We start from the raw sequence: 17,218 nt of genomic DNA, 5'->3' as shown, positions 1-17,218 counted from the left end.
AATTGATATGCTGAATGTAATTCAAGGCAGTAACAGACAAGTCTTGAATGCAAAGCCTGAATGAAAATGAAGAAGAGGGAAAAACAAAACAACAACAAAAAAAAACTCTTATTATCTCAACACCAGAGAGCTTCTTAATATTTTGGTGTATTTCCTTTCAGTCTTTTTTCTCTGCTCTGAATATTTAAGACAAAATATGCTCGTGATTTTACAACTACATGTACATATTTTTTAACCCTAACAAGTTTTTCTCTACTTTATTAAAAAACATTTTCCTCGATATTTTCAACACCGCAATTTACATAGACGTTCCCTCCTCTCTGGTTGTCCATACTGCTTCCAAGTGAATGATTTGGAACATCCATGAGTAGAAATAGAGATTAGAGACTACAGACTCGAGGCATCAATTTCTCCATGATGAGTAGCTGAAAATACTGTAGTGTTTTACCCTATTTTTGGTGCCAAACCTCTGGCATCTGACTAAATTTCGCTGCTTCTCTTTCATTCTTTTATGGGTTCCACCCCTTTCTTGAGGCCTCTAACCTCGTTTCCCAATTGTGTTGCTGAACACATCGTTGTTTGCGGGGAGGGGGAGGTCCTCTTCGAAGAGACTGACACAGGTTCAAGAAGACTTTGAGACTTTTAAAAACTGGGGTCTTTTATGGAATCTGGGACATTTTATCCGAGTCTCCCTGACTTAAATTTGTTGAGCCATGCTTTTGCCAGCGAGGCACTTTCCCCCGCTAGCTGCTTCTGACTGGCTCCCTCTCCCCAGAGTGTGGCAGTAAAAGGGGGAAGTGGAAGAAAATTGGGAGCAGGAGGACCGTTCTCCATCACTGGTCAGCGTCAACAGGTAAAGCTCTTTATTTCTTCCAGTACCTGCTGGCCCCGGTCCGGAGCTATTAAAATTCCTTCAAGGTGTGGCTGAGGGTGGGGTAGAGGATGTATATCGATCTAAACGCCTTAGTAGACTGTTAGTTCTAAATTGCATATTTAAAAACATACAAATACGTACAGAGTTGAAGAGGCTGCAGAAACAGTTTTCGAATAAAACTCACTTCCCTGATTTGCACTCCCCCCCCATACGAGCATCGTAGAACCTATGTGACTCACTTCTGGTTGGAGCTTCCTAATGGGTTAAGAGCGCAAGCAAACTCTTAGGAGTCCAGTAGGAGTTGCTGGTTGTGCCGGACATTGCTTGCAAAGCAATTTTTGTGGTTCAACTCCCTTTGGGTTTTTTCATTCTTTTGTCGGATGTTCACGGAGCTGGCTTGGGCATTTACTTTTTAAAAGTTTTTATGTCCCCAACCCCCAGTTCCAGCTCCCGGAGAGCGGCACCTCTCATCGCCCCGAGACTTTTGGGCTCGCTCCAGACGTGGGGAGGGGGCGGGGGACTTTGTTCCCTGAAAACGACCTTGTCCTGGGAATTTCCTGTAACCATTTCTCACGGACCGGCCCCCTCATCCAGCTGGAAGCCAAGACACCCGCCGCCGCGGGCGCTCGCCGAGCCTGAGACCCGAGCGCTGCAAGGAGCGCCCAGCGCCCACCCGCGCTGGGTAGGAGGCTTCTGCGTTCCCCGAGCTCCCCCTCCTCAGGTCCCGCCGGCGAGAGCCCGGATGTTGGACTCAATCCCTACGCCGGGTCCTTCATTTCCATAAAAGGGCAGCGGATCGGCGGGGCCGAGATTGCTGCCACCGCGGGCGCCCCCCGCCTCCCCCGCACAGCTCGCTCCCCCGCCGTGCGCCGCCCCGCCCCCCACCCGGGAGTCCAAGCGGCTCTGGCCCCCAGCGGGGCCGCTGGGGACTGTGGGGGAGGGGCGAGGCGGCTGGACCCGCTGCGGGCAGCTCCGCGGGGCGGGGAGGAGGGAGCTGGCGCGCCCGGCCTGAGCTGGACTGGGATTGAGGGGGCGGGGAGAGAGGGGTGGAGCACGGAGGGAGAGGCGAGGGGCCGTGAAGAGCGGACTCCATTAGTCGCTCCGGCCGGGAGGCAGCGCTTGCCTGCTGAGGTGGGGACCCGACGCCGCCGCTCGGCGAGCCGCCGCCCCCGCGCCTGTTGCAGCGCGAGCCCGGGCTTGGGAGCGCGAGGAGCTGGAGGAACGCGCGGTGAGGGGCCGGGCCGGCGGGGACTGAGGAGGAGGGCGGGTGGGGGAGCGGACTGTGCAGTCCGCGGGCGGCGTCTCCCGCCCTGGGTGCGGCCGGCAGGCAGGTGAAGCCCGCCGCGGTCCGCTAGGCGAGGGCCGCTAGCCTGAGGCCGCGCGGGGCTGGCGGGCGGGCTGCGCCGCGTCCGCCAAGGGCCGCGGCGGGGCGGGAGCGTGGAGCGGCCGCCGGGAAGCGGCGCGGGGCGCAGAATCCTGCCCGCAGCAGGGCCTGCGGCCGCTCTCCCGAGTTGGTGCGGAAACCCTCGTGTCTTCCACCTTCTCCCACCCCGCGGCCGACTCTGCGAATTCGGTGGGATTTGCCTTCCTTTGGGGGAGTGACGCTGACGAGAGCCATTTCCTCCGTGCTCGCAGGAAGGAGCCATGGCTCTGGACGGGATAAGGATGCCAGATGGCTGCTATGCGGATGGGACGTGGGAACTGAGCGTTCATGTGACGGACCTGAACCGCGATGTCACCCTAAGAGTGACCGGGGAGGTGCACATTGGAGGGGTGATGCTCAAGTTGGTGGAAAAACTCGGTAAGTAGCATCCCAGCCGCGTCAGAGTAACGACTTACCAGACTAGAGGCGGCGGGCGGCGGGTGGGGGAACTTAAGGCGGGAGGAGGGGTGAGTTTTGGAAATCTTCCTTGGCATCCCGAAAATACTGTTTTTAAAAAAGTGTAACATCTTTCAGTATTTAGAGCGTTTTCCCTTTGAATCTTGTTTTGTATTGTTATTCTTTGAAGTTTTCATAACGTGGTAATTCCAGCCTCCCAGTTAATAAACTTAATTACCTAAGAAAACTCCTAATTCTTTACATTTAGCGATTTCACATTAAAAGAAATGAGAAAAGTGGGCAAGTGAATATTGAGAAGATTATATCACAGGGTTTGTGGTTATCGATTACTATCATCAGTGTACCTGAATGTTGGTGACATTTGGTTCTGAGGATGATGTAAAATCTATTTAAGAACAAATTCTGCCGGAAAATGTGCAACTTCTGGCGCCAGTATGATGGTTTTGTAGCTGTACTGCTACGTGATGGAGTATATTAAAATGTTCCAGTCATCCACTCTTTCAGGGGTGGGGCATTTTTTGACTATCTGTAGTCTAGTCTTTAAGCTATTTTGAGCGGTTTTATGTAAGTAAATAACAAGCTAGTGAGGAATTTTCTCTGTGGCTCAGGGGTAAGAAACCTGACTAGTATCCATGAGGACGAGGGTTCAATCCCTGGTCTCGCTCAGTGGTTTAAGGATCCGGCATTGTCGTGAACTATGGTGTAGGTCGCAGAGCTGGCTCTGATCCCAGGTTGCTGTGGCTGTAATGTAGCTCTTATTCGACTCCTAGCCTGGGAGCTTCATATGCCACATGTGCATCCCTAAAAAAAAAAAACCCAAAAAACACCAAGCTAGTGAAAGAATTTTGTTTTAAAAAAACAGACATTCTTGAACTGATTCGAGATAGACAATATTTTCTTGGGTACAAATACACTGATTTAAAACTGACCTTAAATAATGGAATATCCAACAATGTGAAGTGTAAGAAAATTTTTCATATCATGTTTGTGATGGATGAAACCATTTTCATCTGAAAGAATCAACCAAATTGATTCAGTAGATGATTTTATTACAAGAGAGTGCTTAGAGGACTCTCTTCTTGAGCTTTAATGTGCCTTTTGTTTGTAATACAAGTTTTGATAAGTGGATATGTGTGGCATTGTCTTTTTAGGCTTTGTGGGTGTGTCTTAAAACACAGCATTCCTTCTACAAGCACTCTGGAAAAGTAGAGAAGTGGTTAGTTGTCAGGAAGTGTATTTCTTACCAAGGGATTAGTGTATAGCTATCATATAAACTTACCGAAGTAGTGCCTCTGTGAAGTTTGCAGAATACGACAAAATTCATTTTGGTGGACCTTTGGAGCCCTGCAGGAGGTTTAATTATTGAAGGACTGTAAAGAAGCTCCTTACAAGGTAGCCTCTTCCTTAGGATTGTGTGCATTGTTTGGCTTTCTGAGACACAGCCCAGGAAGGAGCCCCCTGGGTAGCCCTTTTAAAATGAGATTTTGCTCTATGTTTATCCACTTAACTGTTGGTTAGCATTGTTCTTATCTTATTTGACTAAATCAGTTACTGTTTGTAAAGTATTTCTGAACCTTTCTTCTTAAACACTAGGGTGGAATTACTTAAGGAAGAAAATATCAAATATTATTGCTTATATTTCCTTTGTTTTCAAAGGAAACAAGCATTTGCTTCAGAGATTGCTTTATTAATAACTGGTTTCAATAAGAGATGCTTGTTATTGTGAAAAAGGAGCTGTTGAAGGTGACTGAGACAACTTATAGTTCTTGAAAGCCAGGCTTTACCTCATGAATAAATAATGACATCTATATTTATGTTGCATTGATTAGAGCTGTTTTATTACAGAATCACAGGCATAAATAGAAATACAGAGAATAAACTATTTGTACATAGAACTGATGTTAATTTTCAGTGACTATAATTTTAATCTTTTAATTTAATTCATTAAAAAAATTTTTTGCTGTGAAAAGAAGCCCAACAAGGTAGGAAATGTGTACATGAAAGCCTTACATGGTTCTTAAACTGAACCAATACCAATTATTTTAGATTTTGACTTTGAAATAGAAAGTGTTTTTCAGCGTAATTCTGACTTTCCTGTTTGGTCAAAGTAGAGCTAAATTATTTGTTTGCTCCTGGTTTTAGGACTGGATACTGTGAGTAGCAAGCTGTTTTGTTACCCATTGTCAGGTAAATAGAGGAGAAATTCAGAACAGGATTTAAAACTTACAAACCAGGCTAATCAAATTAGAAAATTACCTTATAATTCTTCAGGGTTGCCTAAAACTGGAGTGGGCCTGCCTTCTGGAGCCCTAAGTTGTGTTACTGAAGATATTAAAGGGCATGCTGGATGGTTACTTGTCAGCAGCTAAAGTAGATCAAAGCAGCTTGCCAGTCTCAAGTCTGGATAATAAGAGGTGGAGATCCTGGTAGGGATGAGAGGGTACAGGGTCTCCCGTGTCAGGGATTGAAGAGCAGTGGTGGACACATTTAGCAGAACCAGGTTCCTTTAGCCTTGGAACAGTTATGGTACCACAGACAGCATTCAAACTCCAGATGCCTGTTGGATACCCTTATTCTCATCAGCAGAGTGTGTACGAATACCAAAACATTATGTCTTAAGGCTGTCTTCCATATAATCAGTAGTAGCAGTTATTTCTCTGTGATTGGTGGAGTCTGTGTGACTCCTCCCTCCCCTCAACACTGCCTTAAAATTTTGTGTGTATGTGGACATATGAAATTTTCTGGGAAGAGGATTCTTAGCTTTTGTTAGTTTCTCAAAGAGGTCTCTGGTTAAAAAAAAAAAAAAAAAAAGGTTATGACGCAACTGTAAGGTTTGGCCCTTGTTGGTCAGGCTTATTTTGAAGGTATAGTGTTCATCCCAGATTTAGGCACTTTAATTAAGCAAGCTGAAAATAAATAATGTTTCCTTACTATGTCAGCAACATCTTTATATTTAGTTAGAATTTTGTAAAGAACCTGTGAGCTTCAGGTAAGGTCTTTCCACCATGATGCTTAGGTTTGTGACTTTAATTCAAAGATCTGAACTGTTTCTTAAATTTTAGTATATAATGCATTTGTTATTCTGCACTAATCTTTTGAAAGAAAGTAAAGAGTGCACACCATGAAAAAGTGGGCTTTAGGGAATTATATCCTGATGTCACAGAAACTTTACATTTGTGACTTTATTGTAGGTTGATGCTAGGCAAATAATCTCCACATCAGTCCCCCCAATGTTTATACCTCATTCTGAAAGTGAAGTTATTTCACTTAAAAAAAAAAATCTAGACTGAAAGCTTTAAGTAGAATTTTTAAAACTTATTGTACTTTTTGTTAAAAACAATTTTCAAAGCCGATAGTTTTTTTTTTTTTAAGAAAAGAGTTAAAATATAAAACATCAGGGTTAAGGATTATAAAAATAAGACATCAGAATAAAAATAAAATAATGTATTTTAAAATAAGTGTTAAAAGGAAGGAGCCAAGTTTTAGGGGGTTCTCTGATGTTCCTCTGAGGATCACTGAGAAGTATTAAAACTTACTCAGTAGGATTCAGAGCTTAGTAAATGTTGAGGATTCAATGCTTTGTTTCACTTTGTTTTAGTATCACTTTATAAAAATTGTCTTTTTAAAACTGTGCAATTAAATTTTTACCTTTTTATAAAAATTAATGTTAGTTGGAGAGTAAGGAATTTTTTATAACATGGAGCTCAGGGAACGGAAGTCTCCAGCTAACAGCTCTGTGAGATTGGAGGGAGGAGTAGGCTATGTGATTTCTTAGTTTCTTCTAGTTCTGATTCTATGAGTAGAAAAAATGTAGAAGTTGTTCAGATTAAATAATAATCCAGTGGAAAAATGTAAATGAAAATTGGCAGGCTCAGGAGTAACTAACAAGAAATGTATGGTGTTGACTTAGAAAATTTGAGGAATATGTTTCTGGCTGTACCCTTTGGAAAGACGTCATCCTTGCTTTGACGTAAAGTGTGTCATGTTCTTGCCATAATAATGAAATAGAGAACATTGATGTTGGAGTTGCATGTTAGGATTGAGTTAAATTGTGAATTTAGCACACATGACAAACCCCTCCCACAAAAAAAAAAAAAAAAGATTTTGGTTCAAATTACCTTAAAAATCCCTTAAAGGGGTCATGAAGTATGGTTTTCATACATTCATTCCATCCCAAAGAAGTACAGAATATTCAGTTTTTCCTTCAGAATCTCCAAAAATAAATTTCTTTAGGTGCACACCGGATGAAAAAACTGGCTTGCATTAGGGGCTTTGTTACACAAAAATTCTTTAAATACTAGGATCAGAGCTTGGCATGAGGTCATAGGGAGAAGTGCATATGTTACTGGACAGCTCCCTTCTTAGACTCCTGCTTCATGTTCCTTGGGGGAAGGCATACTTATTTAGTTGAATGGTGTGTCTGCTGTTGAAATCCTGTGCCCCCCCCCACCCCACCCCGCCTTATGGTTGAATTAATGGAAATAAAATGTCTCTGATGCAGCCTCACTGCATTCCTAATATTAAGATAAAAAATTTTGAAAATCTTTTGGAGTGGGGTGGGAGAAACACTTTAATGGGAAATCAAATATATTAGAGTGAGTTGAATTTTAGTTAAATATGTACTATCTGATAGCAAGTTTACTCAGGGCTTAGAGTGCTGTTAATGATCCACAGGACTGGACATTGAATTTTGTCTGTTTTTAGCACTTTTGAAGCTCCTTAAAAATAAAGGACAGTATGTAAATTTTGCTAAAATTCTCATAGAACCTGATAAAGTATAAGCTATTCCGTTGTTTGTTGCCACGTTTTATACCATATTTTAAAAAAATCAACAAAATACTCTGATTCTAACTAAAGTTAACTTTTTTTATAGAGGCACTAAAAAGAATATATCTATTTTTAGTTCAATTTCTTAGAAAAGATCTTGTTGGAAATGTCTATTAGCTGTTGAAAAAAGCTAAAAGAAAACTTAATATTTTGCCTTTTATCTTCAACTCTCTCTCTCTCTTTTTTTTTTTTGGCTGCACTCATGGAGGTTCCCAGGGCAGGGATTGAATCTGCGCCTTAGCTGCAGTCCATGTCACAGTTGCAGCAACACCACATCGTTCGACCCACTGTGTCGACCCACTATGTCGGGCGAGGATTGAACCTGTGCCTCCTCCATGACCCGAGCTGCTACAGTCGGAATCTCAACACCCCCACTGTGCTACAGTAGGAACTCCTCAACTCTTCATCTTTTGAAATTTCAAACTTATAAGTTCAAGAATAATAACTGTGAATACTATAATCTTCATCTAGATCATTGGTTAGCATTTTGCCATTTGGTGTCTCTGTATACTATACACAGATATTTTTGGGAACCATTTAAGGAAGTTGCATACATCATAACCCTTCATGTCTAAATACTTAAAATATGTAATCACCTAAGAACAAAGCCTTTCTCTTATGCATTACATTACAGTTACCAATTCAGAAAGTTTAACACTGATTCAATACTATTGTCCAACATGCATGCATATTCACATTTTCCAGTTGTTCTAGTATTGGCCTTTGTTTTTTTACATCCAGTGTCTCATTCAACAATTAGTTGTCACTATGTTTATGTCTTTACTTAGTCTACTTTAATATACACAATGGCTACCAAGTTTAGAACTGTAGGAGAGTAGGTAATATGTGCTTTATTAATATTACATCAAGGAGGAGTTCCCGAAGTGGTGCAGTGGTTAACGAATCTGACTAGGAACCATGAGGTTGTGGGTTCAGTCCCTGCCCTTGCTCAGTGGGTTAATGATCCCACGTTGATGTGGCTCTGGTGTAGGCTGGTGGCTACAGCTCTGATTAGACCCCTAGCCTGGGAACCTCCATATGCCGCGGGAGTGGCCCAAAGAAATAGCAAAAAAGACAAAAAAAAAAAGAAAGAAAAAAAAATATATATATAACATTAAGGAGTTCCCATCGTGGTACAGCAGAAACGAATCCAACTAGGAACCATGAGGTTGCATGTTCGATTCCTGGACTCACTCAGTGGGTTAAGGATCTGGTGTTGCTGTGAGCTGTGGTGTAGGTTGCAGATGAGGCGAGGATCCCGCCTGGCTGTGGCTGTGGCGTAAGCTGGCAGCTGTAGCTCTGATTTGACCCCTACCCTGGGGACCTCCGTATACTGTGGGTGCAGCCCTAAAAAGCCAAAAAAGAAAAAAAATTATGTTAAGATGCATGTATAGTAATAGTACTTGTTTCCAGACTTCATAGCCACCCTATGGACCAGTTCCTTAGCCTTTGTCTTTTCAATACATTATTTTAACTTTTTTTCAATGATGAGATTCTTTATCTGTGAATTTCACTCCAGAATATTTTTATAGGTCCTTTTTCATATACTTTAATATTTAAAGTTCAGTTTTCTTATCTATCAGATAAGGTAGAGATAGTATTTTTAGATATCACTGGGTATAGATTTCCCATAATGTCGGTTGTCTTTAGACTGTAGTAGATGCTAATGTATACATAGAATAATAAACAGTATTCTAGCTCTGCCACATATTGGCTTGGGTCATCTTTGGACAGCTGATATAACCTGCTGAGTGGGTTTTGACATTTGTAAAATGCAAATTAAAAATGCCTTTGTCATAGGTCTTGCTGAGAAGAGATCTTACGGGTAAAAGATGCATTGTGTGGACTATTTGTGCTATACAAATGAGAGTGGCTATTTTCTCAATGGCATTTATTTATTCATTTATTTATTTATTTTACTTTTTAGGGCCGGATGCTCAGCATATGGAACTTTCAAGTCTAGGGGTCTGATGGGAACTGCAGCTGCTGGCCTACACCATAGCCACACCCACAGCAACAAGGGATCCGAGCCATGTCTGAAACCTACAACACAGCTCATGGCACCCTGGATCCTTACTTAACCCAGTGAGTGAGGCCAGGGACCAAACCTGCCTCCTCATGGATCCTAGTTGGGTTCGTTACCACTGAGACACGATGGGAACTCCTCTCAGTGGCATTTAGAGTCCCTGAGTATACTGAACTGGAGAGGGGGGAAGGGAACTCCTTTGAAAAGAAGTTAAAATGTTATCTAGATTGTTTAATAGGTTCCACCTTTAATCATGGAGAAGTCTACTCCTCAAAAGGAGCTTGGTTTGGGACTGCTTTGTGCTCTCACCCCCTAAACAGCAAGGAAAATAGCTATCATTCCACCCTTTTGCTCACTTCCAAACACACCTGCCTTTGTAATGTGGCGAAGAACTATTTACTGTTTTCATGAGATTTCTGAAATGGAGTGGACCAATAAGTGGACGGTGGTATTCCAGAGATTCGAAAAATTTATAACCATGGAGGCCTCAGGAGTATGTTTTTTATTCAGTTATAACAAATAAATGATATAGAATCATGTCTTGGCATATGAAAACATTGAGTCTATTCAGGAACTAATGAAAGTAGTTTAAGAAAAAAGCTAATGTATACAGTATTTTTATTTCTGTAATTATCTTACTGAAATAAAAATTTATAATGCTAATGCTGTGATACATTACAAAATGGGTATATATGTCCAGCGTAAGGTAAACAAATATTCTAAAAGAATATCATAAAATAATTTTTTTTGGCCATGTCTGCAGCATGTGGAAGTTCCTGAGCCAGGGATCAAACCTGTGCCACAATAGTGTCCAGAGCCACTGCAATGCAAGGGAACTCTTAAAATAATTTTTTTAATTGTTCATTCTACACTTGGGTTTGTGATTACAAATTCATCTCCATTCTAATTCACTTGTAACAAAATTTTGCGTAATTGTTGCATTTTTTGCTTGTTAATTTTTAATGTCAAGCTTCCTGAGATATAATTTACATATAATAAAATTCATACATTTTAGTATAATGTGCTGAGTTTTGACAATTGTATGCAGTTCTGTAAAACAACGAGTTGAGATTTAGAGCTTTTCTGGGAATTCTGTTGTAGCTCAGTGATAGCAAACTCAACTAGTATCCATGAGAACATGGGTTTGATCCCTGACCTCACTTAGTAGGTTAAGGATCCAGTGTTGCTGTGAGCTGTGGTGTAGGTCTCAGACAGGGTTCAGATCCCATGTAGCTGTGGTTGTGTAGGATTCGACCTCTAGCCTGGGAATCTCCATATGCCGCAGGTATGACCCTAAAATGAAAAAAAAAAAAGATCTTTCCCCACACTCCAAAAAATGTCTTTGTGTCCTTTATAATCAGCCCAACTTTTCAACCTCAGCTCCTGAAAACTACTGATAGTTTGCCTTCTCTAGCATGTCATGTAAATGAAAACATGTAATATCGAGTGTAGTTTCCTTCACTTAGTTTAATGCATTTTATTTAAAATTTTTTAGCTTAATACATTTTAGATTCATGTGTATCAGTTTTCTTTATTGTTGAGTTACAGTCTATTGTTTGGATGTGTACCACAGTTTATCCATCTACCAGTTATTTCCAGTGTTTCTAGTTTACCAGTGTTGTTTCCAGTTAGGAGAGATTATGAATAGAGCTGCTGTAAACTTTTCCATAAACATGTATTTTCATTTCTCACGGATAATTACCATGGAGGGGGATTGCTGGATAGTATCCCAAGTATATACTTAAATTTTTGTAAGAAACTGGTAAACTTTTCCAAAGTGACCACATCATTTTGCATGACTATCAGGGTATAGGAATTGAAAAAAAATTTTTAAGAGTGTTCCAATTGCTCTCAGTCTTCCCTAATTTAGTATTGTGGATGTTTTTTTGTTTGTTCAATTTTAGTCAGTCTAATAAAGTATGTAGTGGTATCTTACAATTTTAATTCAGTTTTCCCTAATGATCAATGATGGGAAGCTTTTCACTTGCTTATATGCCATCAGTCTTCATATTTTTTGCCTGTTTTTTTTTTTTTTCTTTAAGTTGTGTTTGTTTTCTTATTGAGTTTTAAGAATTCTTTCTATATTTTAGATACAGGTCCTTTATCAGATACATGTTTTGTAGTATTTTCTCCCAGTCTGTGGCTTATCTTCTTATTTTAAAAGTATCATTCTCAAAGAGGCAAGTGTTTAATTTGGAGAAAGTTCATTTTACCTTTTTTTTTTCTGGATTGAACTTTATTTTATTTTATTTTTTTGTCTTTTTGCTATTTCTTGGGCCACTCCCGCGGCATATGGAGGTTCCCAGGCTAGGGGTCGAATCGGAGCTGTAGCCACCGGCCTACGCCAGAGCCACAGCAATGCGGGATCCGAGCCGCGTCTGCAACCTACACCACAGCTCATGGCAACACCGGATCGTTAACCCACTGAGCAAGGGCAGGGATCGAACCCGCAACCTCATGGTTCCTAGTAGGATTCGTTAACCACTGCGCCACAACGGGAACTCCAGGATTGAACTTTTAAATACTTGTCTTATGTAAGAAAATTGCCTAATCAAGGTTGCATGATTTTTGTTCTATAAGTTGTATAGCTTCTGTTTATTTTTATATGTTAAAGGAGGGATATATGAGGTATAGTTGTAATATATCGGCAAGGAAGTATTACATCGTACCAATTTAAAATAATTAATTACAACTTTAATATGGTAGAATGCAAGATGTAAAATAACAGTCCAATAAAAGCTGATATATCATCAGTCTACTAGGAAACTTAGATTTTTAAGAACTTTTGTCGTGAAAATAGATCTGTAGTGAATCATCTTTGATTAAAGTTTCAGGGTATAATATTATAGAAATATTATGGAAAGAATTAAGTTTAGATTCTAGTCCTGACCATCCCATTTAATAGCTGTGTGATTTTATTTTTTTTAAGTCAGAGTTTTCATGTTAAGATCTCAGTTTCCTTATCTGTACAATATAGATAAATACAGAATATGTCTTCATTTATGTTTGTTCCCTTACCTTTGTAATGTTACTTGAGTTCTTTGAAAATTGCTTTTCAAATATGATATCTCTAAGCTAGAAGATAAACTGCAACAGTACTGTTGTGTACAAAGGGTCATTATTTAAATCCTGGTCTATTTTCTTTCATTAAGAATATTATTTGAGGAGTTCCCATCGTGGCGCAGTGGTTAACGAATCCGACTAGGAACCATGAGGTTGCGGGTTCGGTCCTTGCTCTTGCTCAGTGGGTTGATGATCCGGCGTTGCCATGAGCTGTGGTGTAGGTTGCAGACGCGGCTCGGATCCCCCGTTGCTGTGGCTCTGGCGTAGGCCGGAGACTACAGCTCCGATTAGACCCCTAGCCTGGGAACCTCCATATGCCGCGGGAGCGGCCCAAGAAATAGCAAAAAAAAAGACAACAACAACAACAAAATAATAATAAAATAAATTAAAAAAAATTAAAAAAAAAAGAATATTGTTTGAGGAGTTCCCATAGTGGCTCAGCGGGTAATGAACCTGACTAGCATCCATGAGGACATGGGTTTGATTCCTCGCCTCGCTCAGTAGGTTAAAGATCTGGTGTTGCTGTGAGCTGTGGTGTAGGTCACAGATGCTGCTCGGATCCTGTGTTGCTATGGCTGTGGCATAGGCTTGCAGCTACAGCTCTGATTTGGCTCCTAGCCTGGGAACCTCCATATGCTGTGGGTGTGGTCCTAAAAGAACAAAAAAAAGAACAACAACAAAAAAAAAGAAAATTATTTGAGTTCCCTTGTGTCACAGCAGGTTAAGAATACGGCATTGTCATTGCAGCAGCTGGGGTCACTGCAGTAGAGTGGGTTTGATCCTGGCATGGGACTTTCACATGCTACAGGCACAAAAAAAAAAAAAAAAAAAAAAGATATTATACTATTTATTCAGAGTGACTCAGAGTTATGTGGTAAAATGTTTTGCAAATTATTTTCTGATATTTTCTTTCAGTTTCAATAATTCTGCTTCTGAGAGAATTAGTGTACTTAAGAAGATAAGCAATAAATGATTGAAATGTGAAGTTTACATTTGGATTTCCCTTCCTTTCACAATTCAGTTTTCAGACTCCATTATTTACTATTTACTTGTATAAGGACCATCCAGCTTCAGTGCATTCTTGGGCCACCTTTATACAGTTTTTAAGGTTATGGAGCCCAGAGAAGGTGACATTTGCTTTGGAATCTGTAGTGCCTCTTTTTCCGGATATTTACCTATCTTATTTTTATATTATGCTGTAACTAAAAACTACATCAGGTATTTTAAAGATCAATTGTAATTTTAAAGCATCAGTGTTAATGATGGTTTTGATATCTTTTTCTTTATGGAACACTCAAGGTTATAAATAAAACACCAATTAAGTGCCAGCATTATTGATTGTAGATGATGATGTCTGTTGGGTAAGTGTCTCCTAGCTTAATATTCTTTAATGTAGTTCCTAAATTTCATAACCTTTGAAATGAAAAGTAACTTGAAAAAAGCAAGCAGTTGCTGTATCATTTTAAAGTTTTATGCAAGGTGTTCTGTGAAGTTTTATGCGAAGTTTTATGCAAGGTGTTGCTATGATAGAAAGCTCTAGTTGTGGAACATAGACTGTGGGAGGGCCTCCTAATTGTGTCATAGTGCTAACTTTACCATATTCTTTCTCTTTTTTTTTTTAGGGCCGCACTTGTGGCACATGGAGGTTCCCAGGCTAGGAGTCCAATCGGAGCTGTAGCTGCCAGCCTATGCCAGAGCCATAGCAATGCCAGATCCGAGCCGCATCTGCGGCCTACACCACAGCTCATGGCAATGCTGGATCTTCAACCAACTGAGCAAGGCCAGGGATTGAACCTGTGTCCTCATGGATGCTAATCAGATTTGTTTCCACTGAGCCACAGTGGGAACTCCTAACTTTACCATATTCTAGCTGTGCAGCCTTGTACTGTGTGACTTACCTGTCTGTGCCTCTGGTTGCTCATCTGTAAGATGGGAATAATAACAGTACCTTTATCCTAGGATAATTGTAAGGATTAAGCTAGTAAATATACATTAAGTGTTTTTAGAATAGCCTCTGTGCATGTAGTTCTGTATGTTTGTTTATTAAAGTACAGTTGATTTACAATGTGCCCATTTCTGCTGTACTCAGTGATACCTGTTTATACATTCTTTTTTATATATATATATTTCCGTCATGGTTTATCCCAGGAGATTGGATATACTATGCTATTGAGTAGGACCTTGTTGTTTATCCATTCTAAATGTAATGGTTTGCATCTGCTAACCCCAAACTCCTGTAAATGTAGCTATGTTGATGACTGAAATGTAGCTGTGTTAAATTTTCTCTTTTACTGAGCTAGAGAAATAATATTTTATAAAAGATTGAGAATGTATCATTTATAAAGGTAAGCCAAAGAGTGCTGACTTATTCTCTACCATATTAGGAATGTATTTTAACTTTATTATGTAACCTTGCATCACTCTGGGTCGTATTATTTTTTAAAAGTATGACAGGAGTTCCTGTTGTGTAGCAGTGGATTAACAATCTGGCTTGTCTTTGTGGCATTGCTGGTTCTATCCTCAGCCCAGCGCAGTGGGTTAAGGATCTGGTGTTTCTGCAGCTGTGGCATAGGTCACAGATGCAACTTGGATTTGATCCCTGGCCTGGAAACCCATATCCTGCTGGTGTGGCCATAAAAAATTTTAAAAAGTGACCAAGATGTTTTAGAAACAGTAGGTTTTCTGTTCCAATATATAAAAAATTACAGGTAAATTTTGCTAAAATGGAGGGTATTTTCAGTAAATTTAATATCCTCGATTAGGCAGATGCCTTCTTTAAAAGGTGAACTTCATTAGTGTTTATGAATATAAGTCTTGGAGTTCCGTCGTGGCGCAGTGGTTAACCAATCTGACTAGGAACTGTGAGGTTGTGGGTTCGATCCCTGGCCTTGCTCAGTGGGTTAAGGATCCGGCGTTGCTGTGAACTGTGGTGTAGGTCGCAGACGCAGCTTGTCGCAGACGCAGCTTGGATTTGGCATTGCTGTGGCTGTGGTGTAGGTCGGGTAGCTACAGCTCCAATTAGACCCCTAGCCTGGGAACCCCCATATGCCATGGGTGTAGCCCGAGAAAAGGGAAAAAAAAAAGAACATAAGTTTAAGACATGGCCACCTGGAGTTATATATGACCTTGGCATGTTCTTTTAACTTCTCCTGATTATTAATCTCACTTAACCTTACTTTACTTCTCTGTTACTTGGAATTAATGTAAGAACTAAGAATGATGTTAAAAGTGTTGGAGGTGCTGTTGTGGCTTAGGGGAAGTGAATCTGACTAGGATCCATGAGGCCACAGGTTTGATGCCTGGCCTTGCTCGGTGGGTTGAGGATCCTGTGTTGCTGTGAGCTGTGGTGTAGGTTGCAGATGAGGCTTGGATCTGGCGTTGCTGTGGGTGTGGTGTAGGCCGGCAACTATAGCTCTGATTCGACCCCTAGCCTAGGAACTTCATATGCTGCAGGCGTGGCCCTAAAAAAAAAAAGTGTTAACAGAATCCCTGGTAATTAGTAGAATGCCCGTATAAAGAGATGATAAAATGTTATCCTTGGTTATCCTTCAAATACAATGTAAACCTAAAACAAACTGTGGGTTGAAGTAGCCTAATTTGTTTTCATTGTATTTATGTAGTATTTAACCAGAAACCACTTCTCATTTCTTGCTTTTGTAAATTTTATTTAATGGTTCTGAACTCTGAGTATGTTCCCTGAAACCATATTGCCTGGGTTTGAGGGTGAGTTTCACTCTGCATAAGCTTTGTGTCATTCTGTCAAGTTATCCAGCATTGCTATGACTTGGTTTTCTTACAAGTAAAACGGGGATAATAATATATTTACTTCATAGGGTTGTTGTGAGGATTAAATGAATACATAATGGGGGTCAAATGGGAGCTGCAGCTGTTGGCCTGCATCACAGCCACAGCAACACCAGATCTGGGTCACATCTGCGGCCTGTGTTGCAGCTTGTTGCAACACTGGATCCTTAACCCACTGAGCAAGTCCAGGGATCAAACCTGCATCCTCATGGATACTAGGCAGGTTCTTAACCCACTGAACTATAGCAGGAACTCCTATAGCATGAAGCTTTTGTGGTGATTGAAGAAAGTACATGAACTTGACCTCATCAGTAGTAGAAGTAAGCAAATATTTCTGGAGGGCCAAGCATTATATTAGGCAGTGGAATATAACTCCCCAATCAAAATATGAGCAGCTTTCTAGTACCAAAATGAAAACAAGATTGCTTTGAGTTGACAGTCTGATTGTAAAGTGCCAAATAAGAGGTATAGGAAAATGGTGAAGGTTTAGAAGCATGAGTGAATCTGGCTTTATTTGAAAAGAGCCAGGGTGAAAAGAAAGGCATTCCAGATTGAGGATTGCAGTGTTTATGGTGTATTGGAGACTAGCTTAGAGAAGCAGAAGGTAAGACTATAGAGAGGAGAGATATAGTTAAGTGAGGAAATGATAGTCTGTTCTCTTATTCCTTCACTTACCCGCTTAGCTGTTTTAACTGAGAACTTAATGCTAGAAGCTGAACTATGAATGAGAGAGACAAGAAGTAAACAAACAGTTTATTCTTTACAGTCACTCAACTTGCAGTCT

General features: G+C 40.6%; 1 protein-coding gene across 13 annotated transcripts in view; it reads left to right on the top strand.

Moving 5' to 3' along the window:
* FERMT2 (fermitin family member 2) overlaps window positions 578-17,218 on the top strand; it is an 87,210-nt gene continuing 70,569 nt past the window's right edge. For 4 of the 13 annotated variants that reach the window (XM_021102137.1, XM_021102110.1, XM_021102124.1 and 1 more), the window contains exons 1-2: window positions 1,895-2,102; window positions 2,510-2,675. In XM_021102137.1, the coding sequence (XP_020957796.1) occupies window positions 2,519-2,675 (157 nt within the window). In that variant the 5' untranslated portion in view covers window positions 1,895-2,102; window positions 2,510-2,518. Of the gene's footprint in view, window positions 854-1,447; window positions 1,557-1,894; window positions 2,103-2,509; window positions 2,676-17,218 lie in introns of those variants that run through there. The other 9 variants (XM_021102100.1, XM_021102080.1, XM_021102128.1 and 6 more) reach the window with 7 other exon arrangements.

Source organism: Sus scrofa, chromosome 1 (genome assembly GCF_000003025.6).
Source record: "Sus scrofa isolate TJ Tabasco breed Duroc chromosome 1, Sscrofa11.1, whole genome shotgun sequence".
Classification (NCBI taxonomy): domain Eukaryota; kingdom Metazoa; phylum Chordata; class Mammalia; order Artiodactyla; family Suidae; genus Sus; species Sus scrofa.
This window is presented reverse-complemented; position numbering and strand designations above follow the sequence as displayed.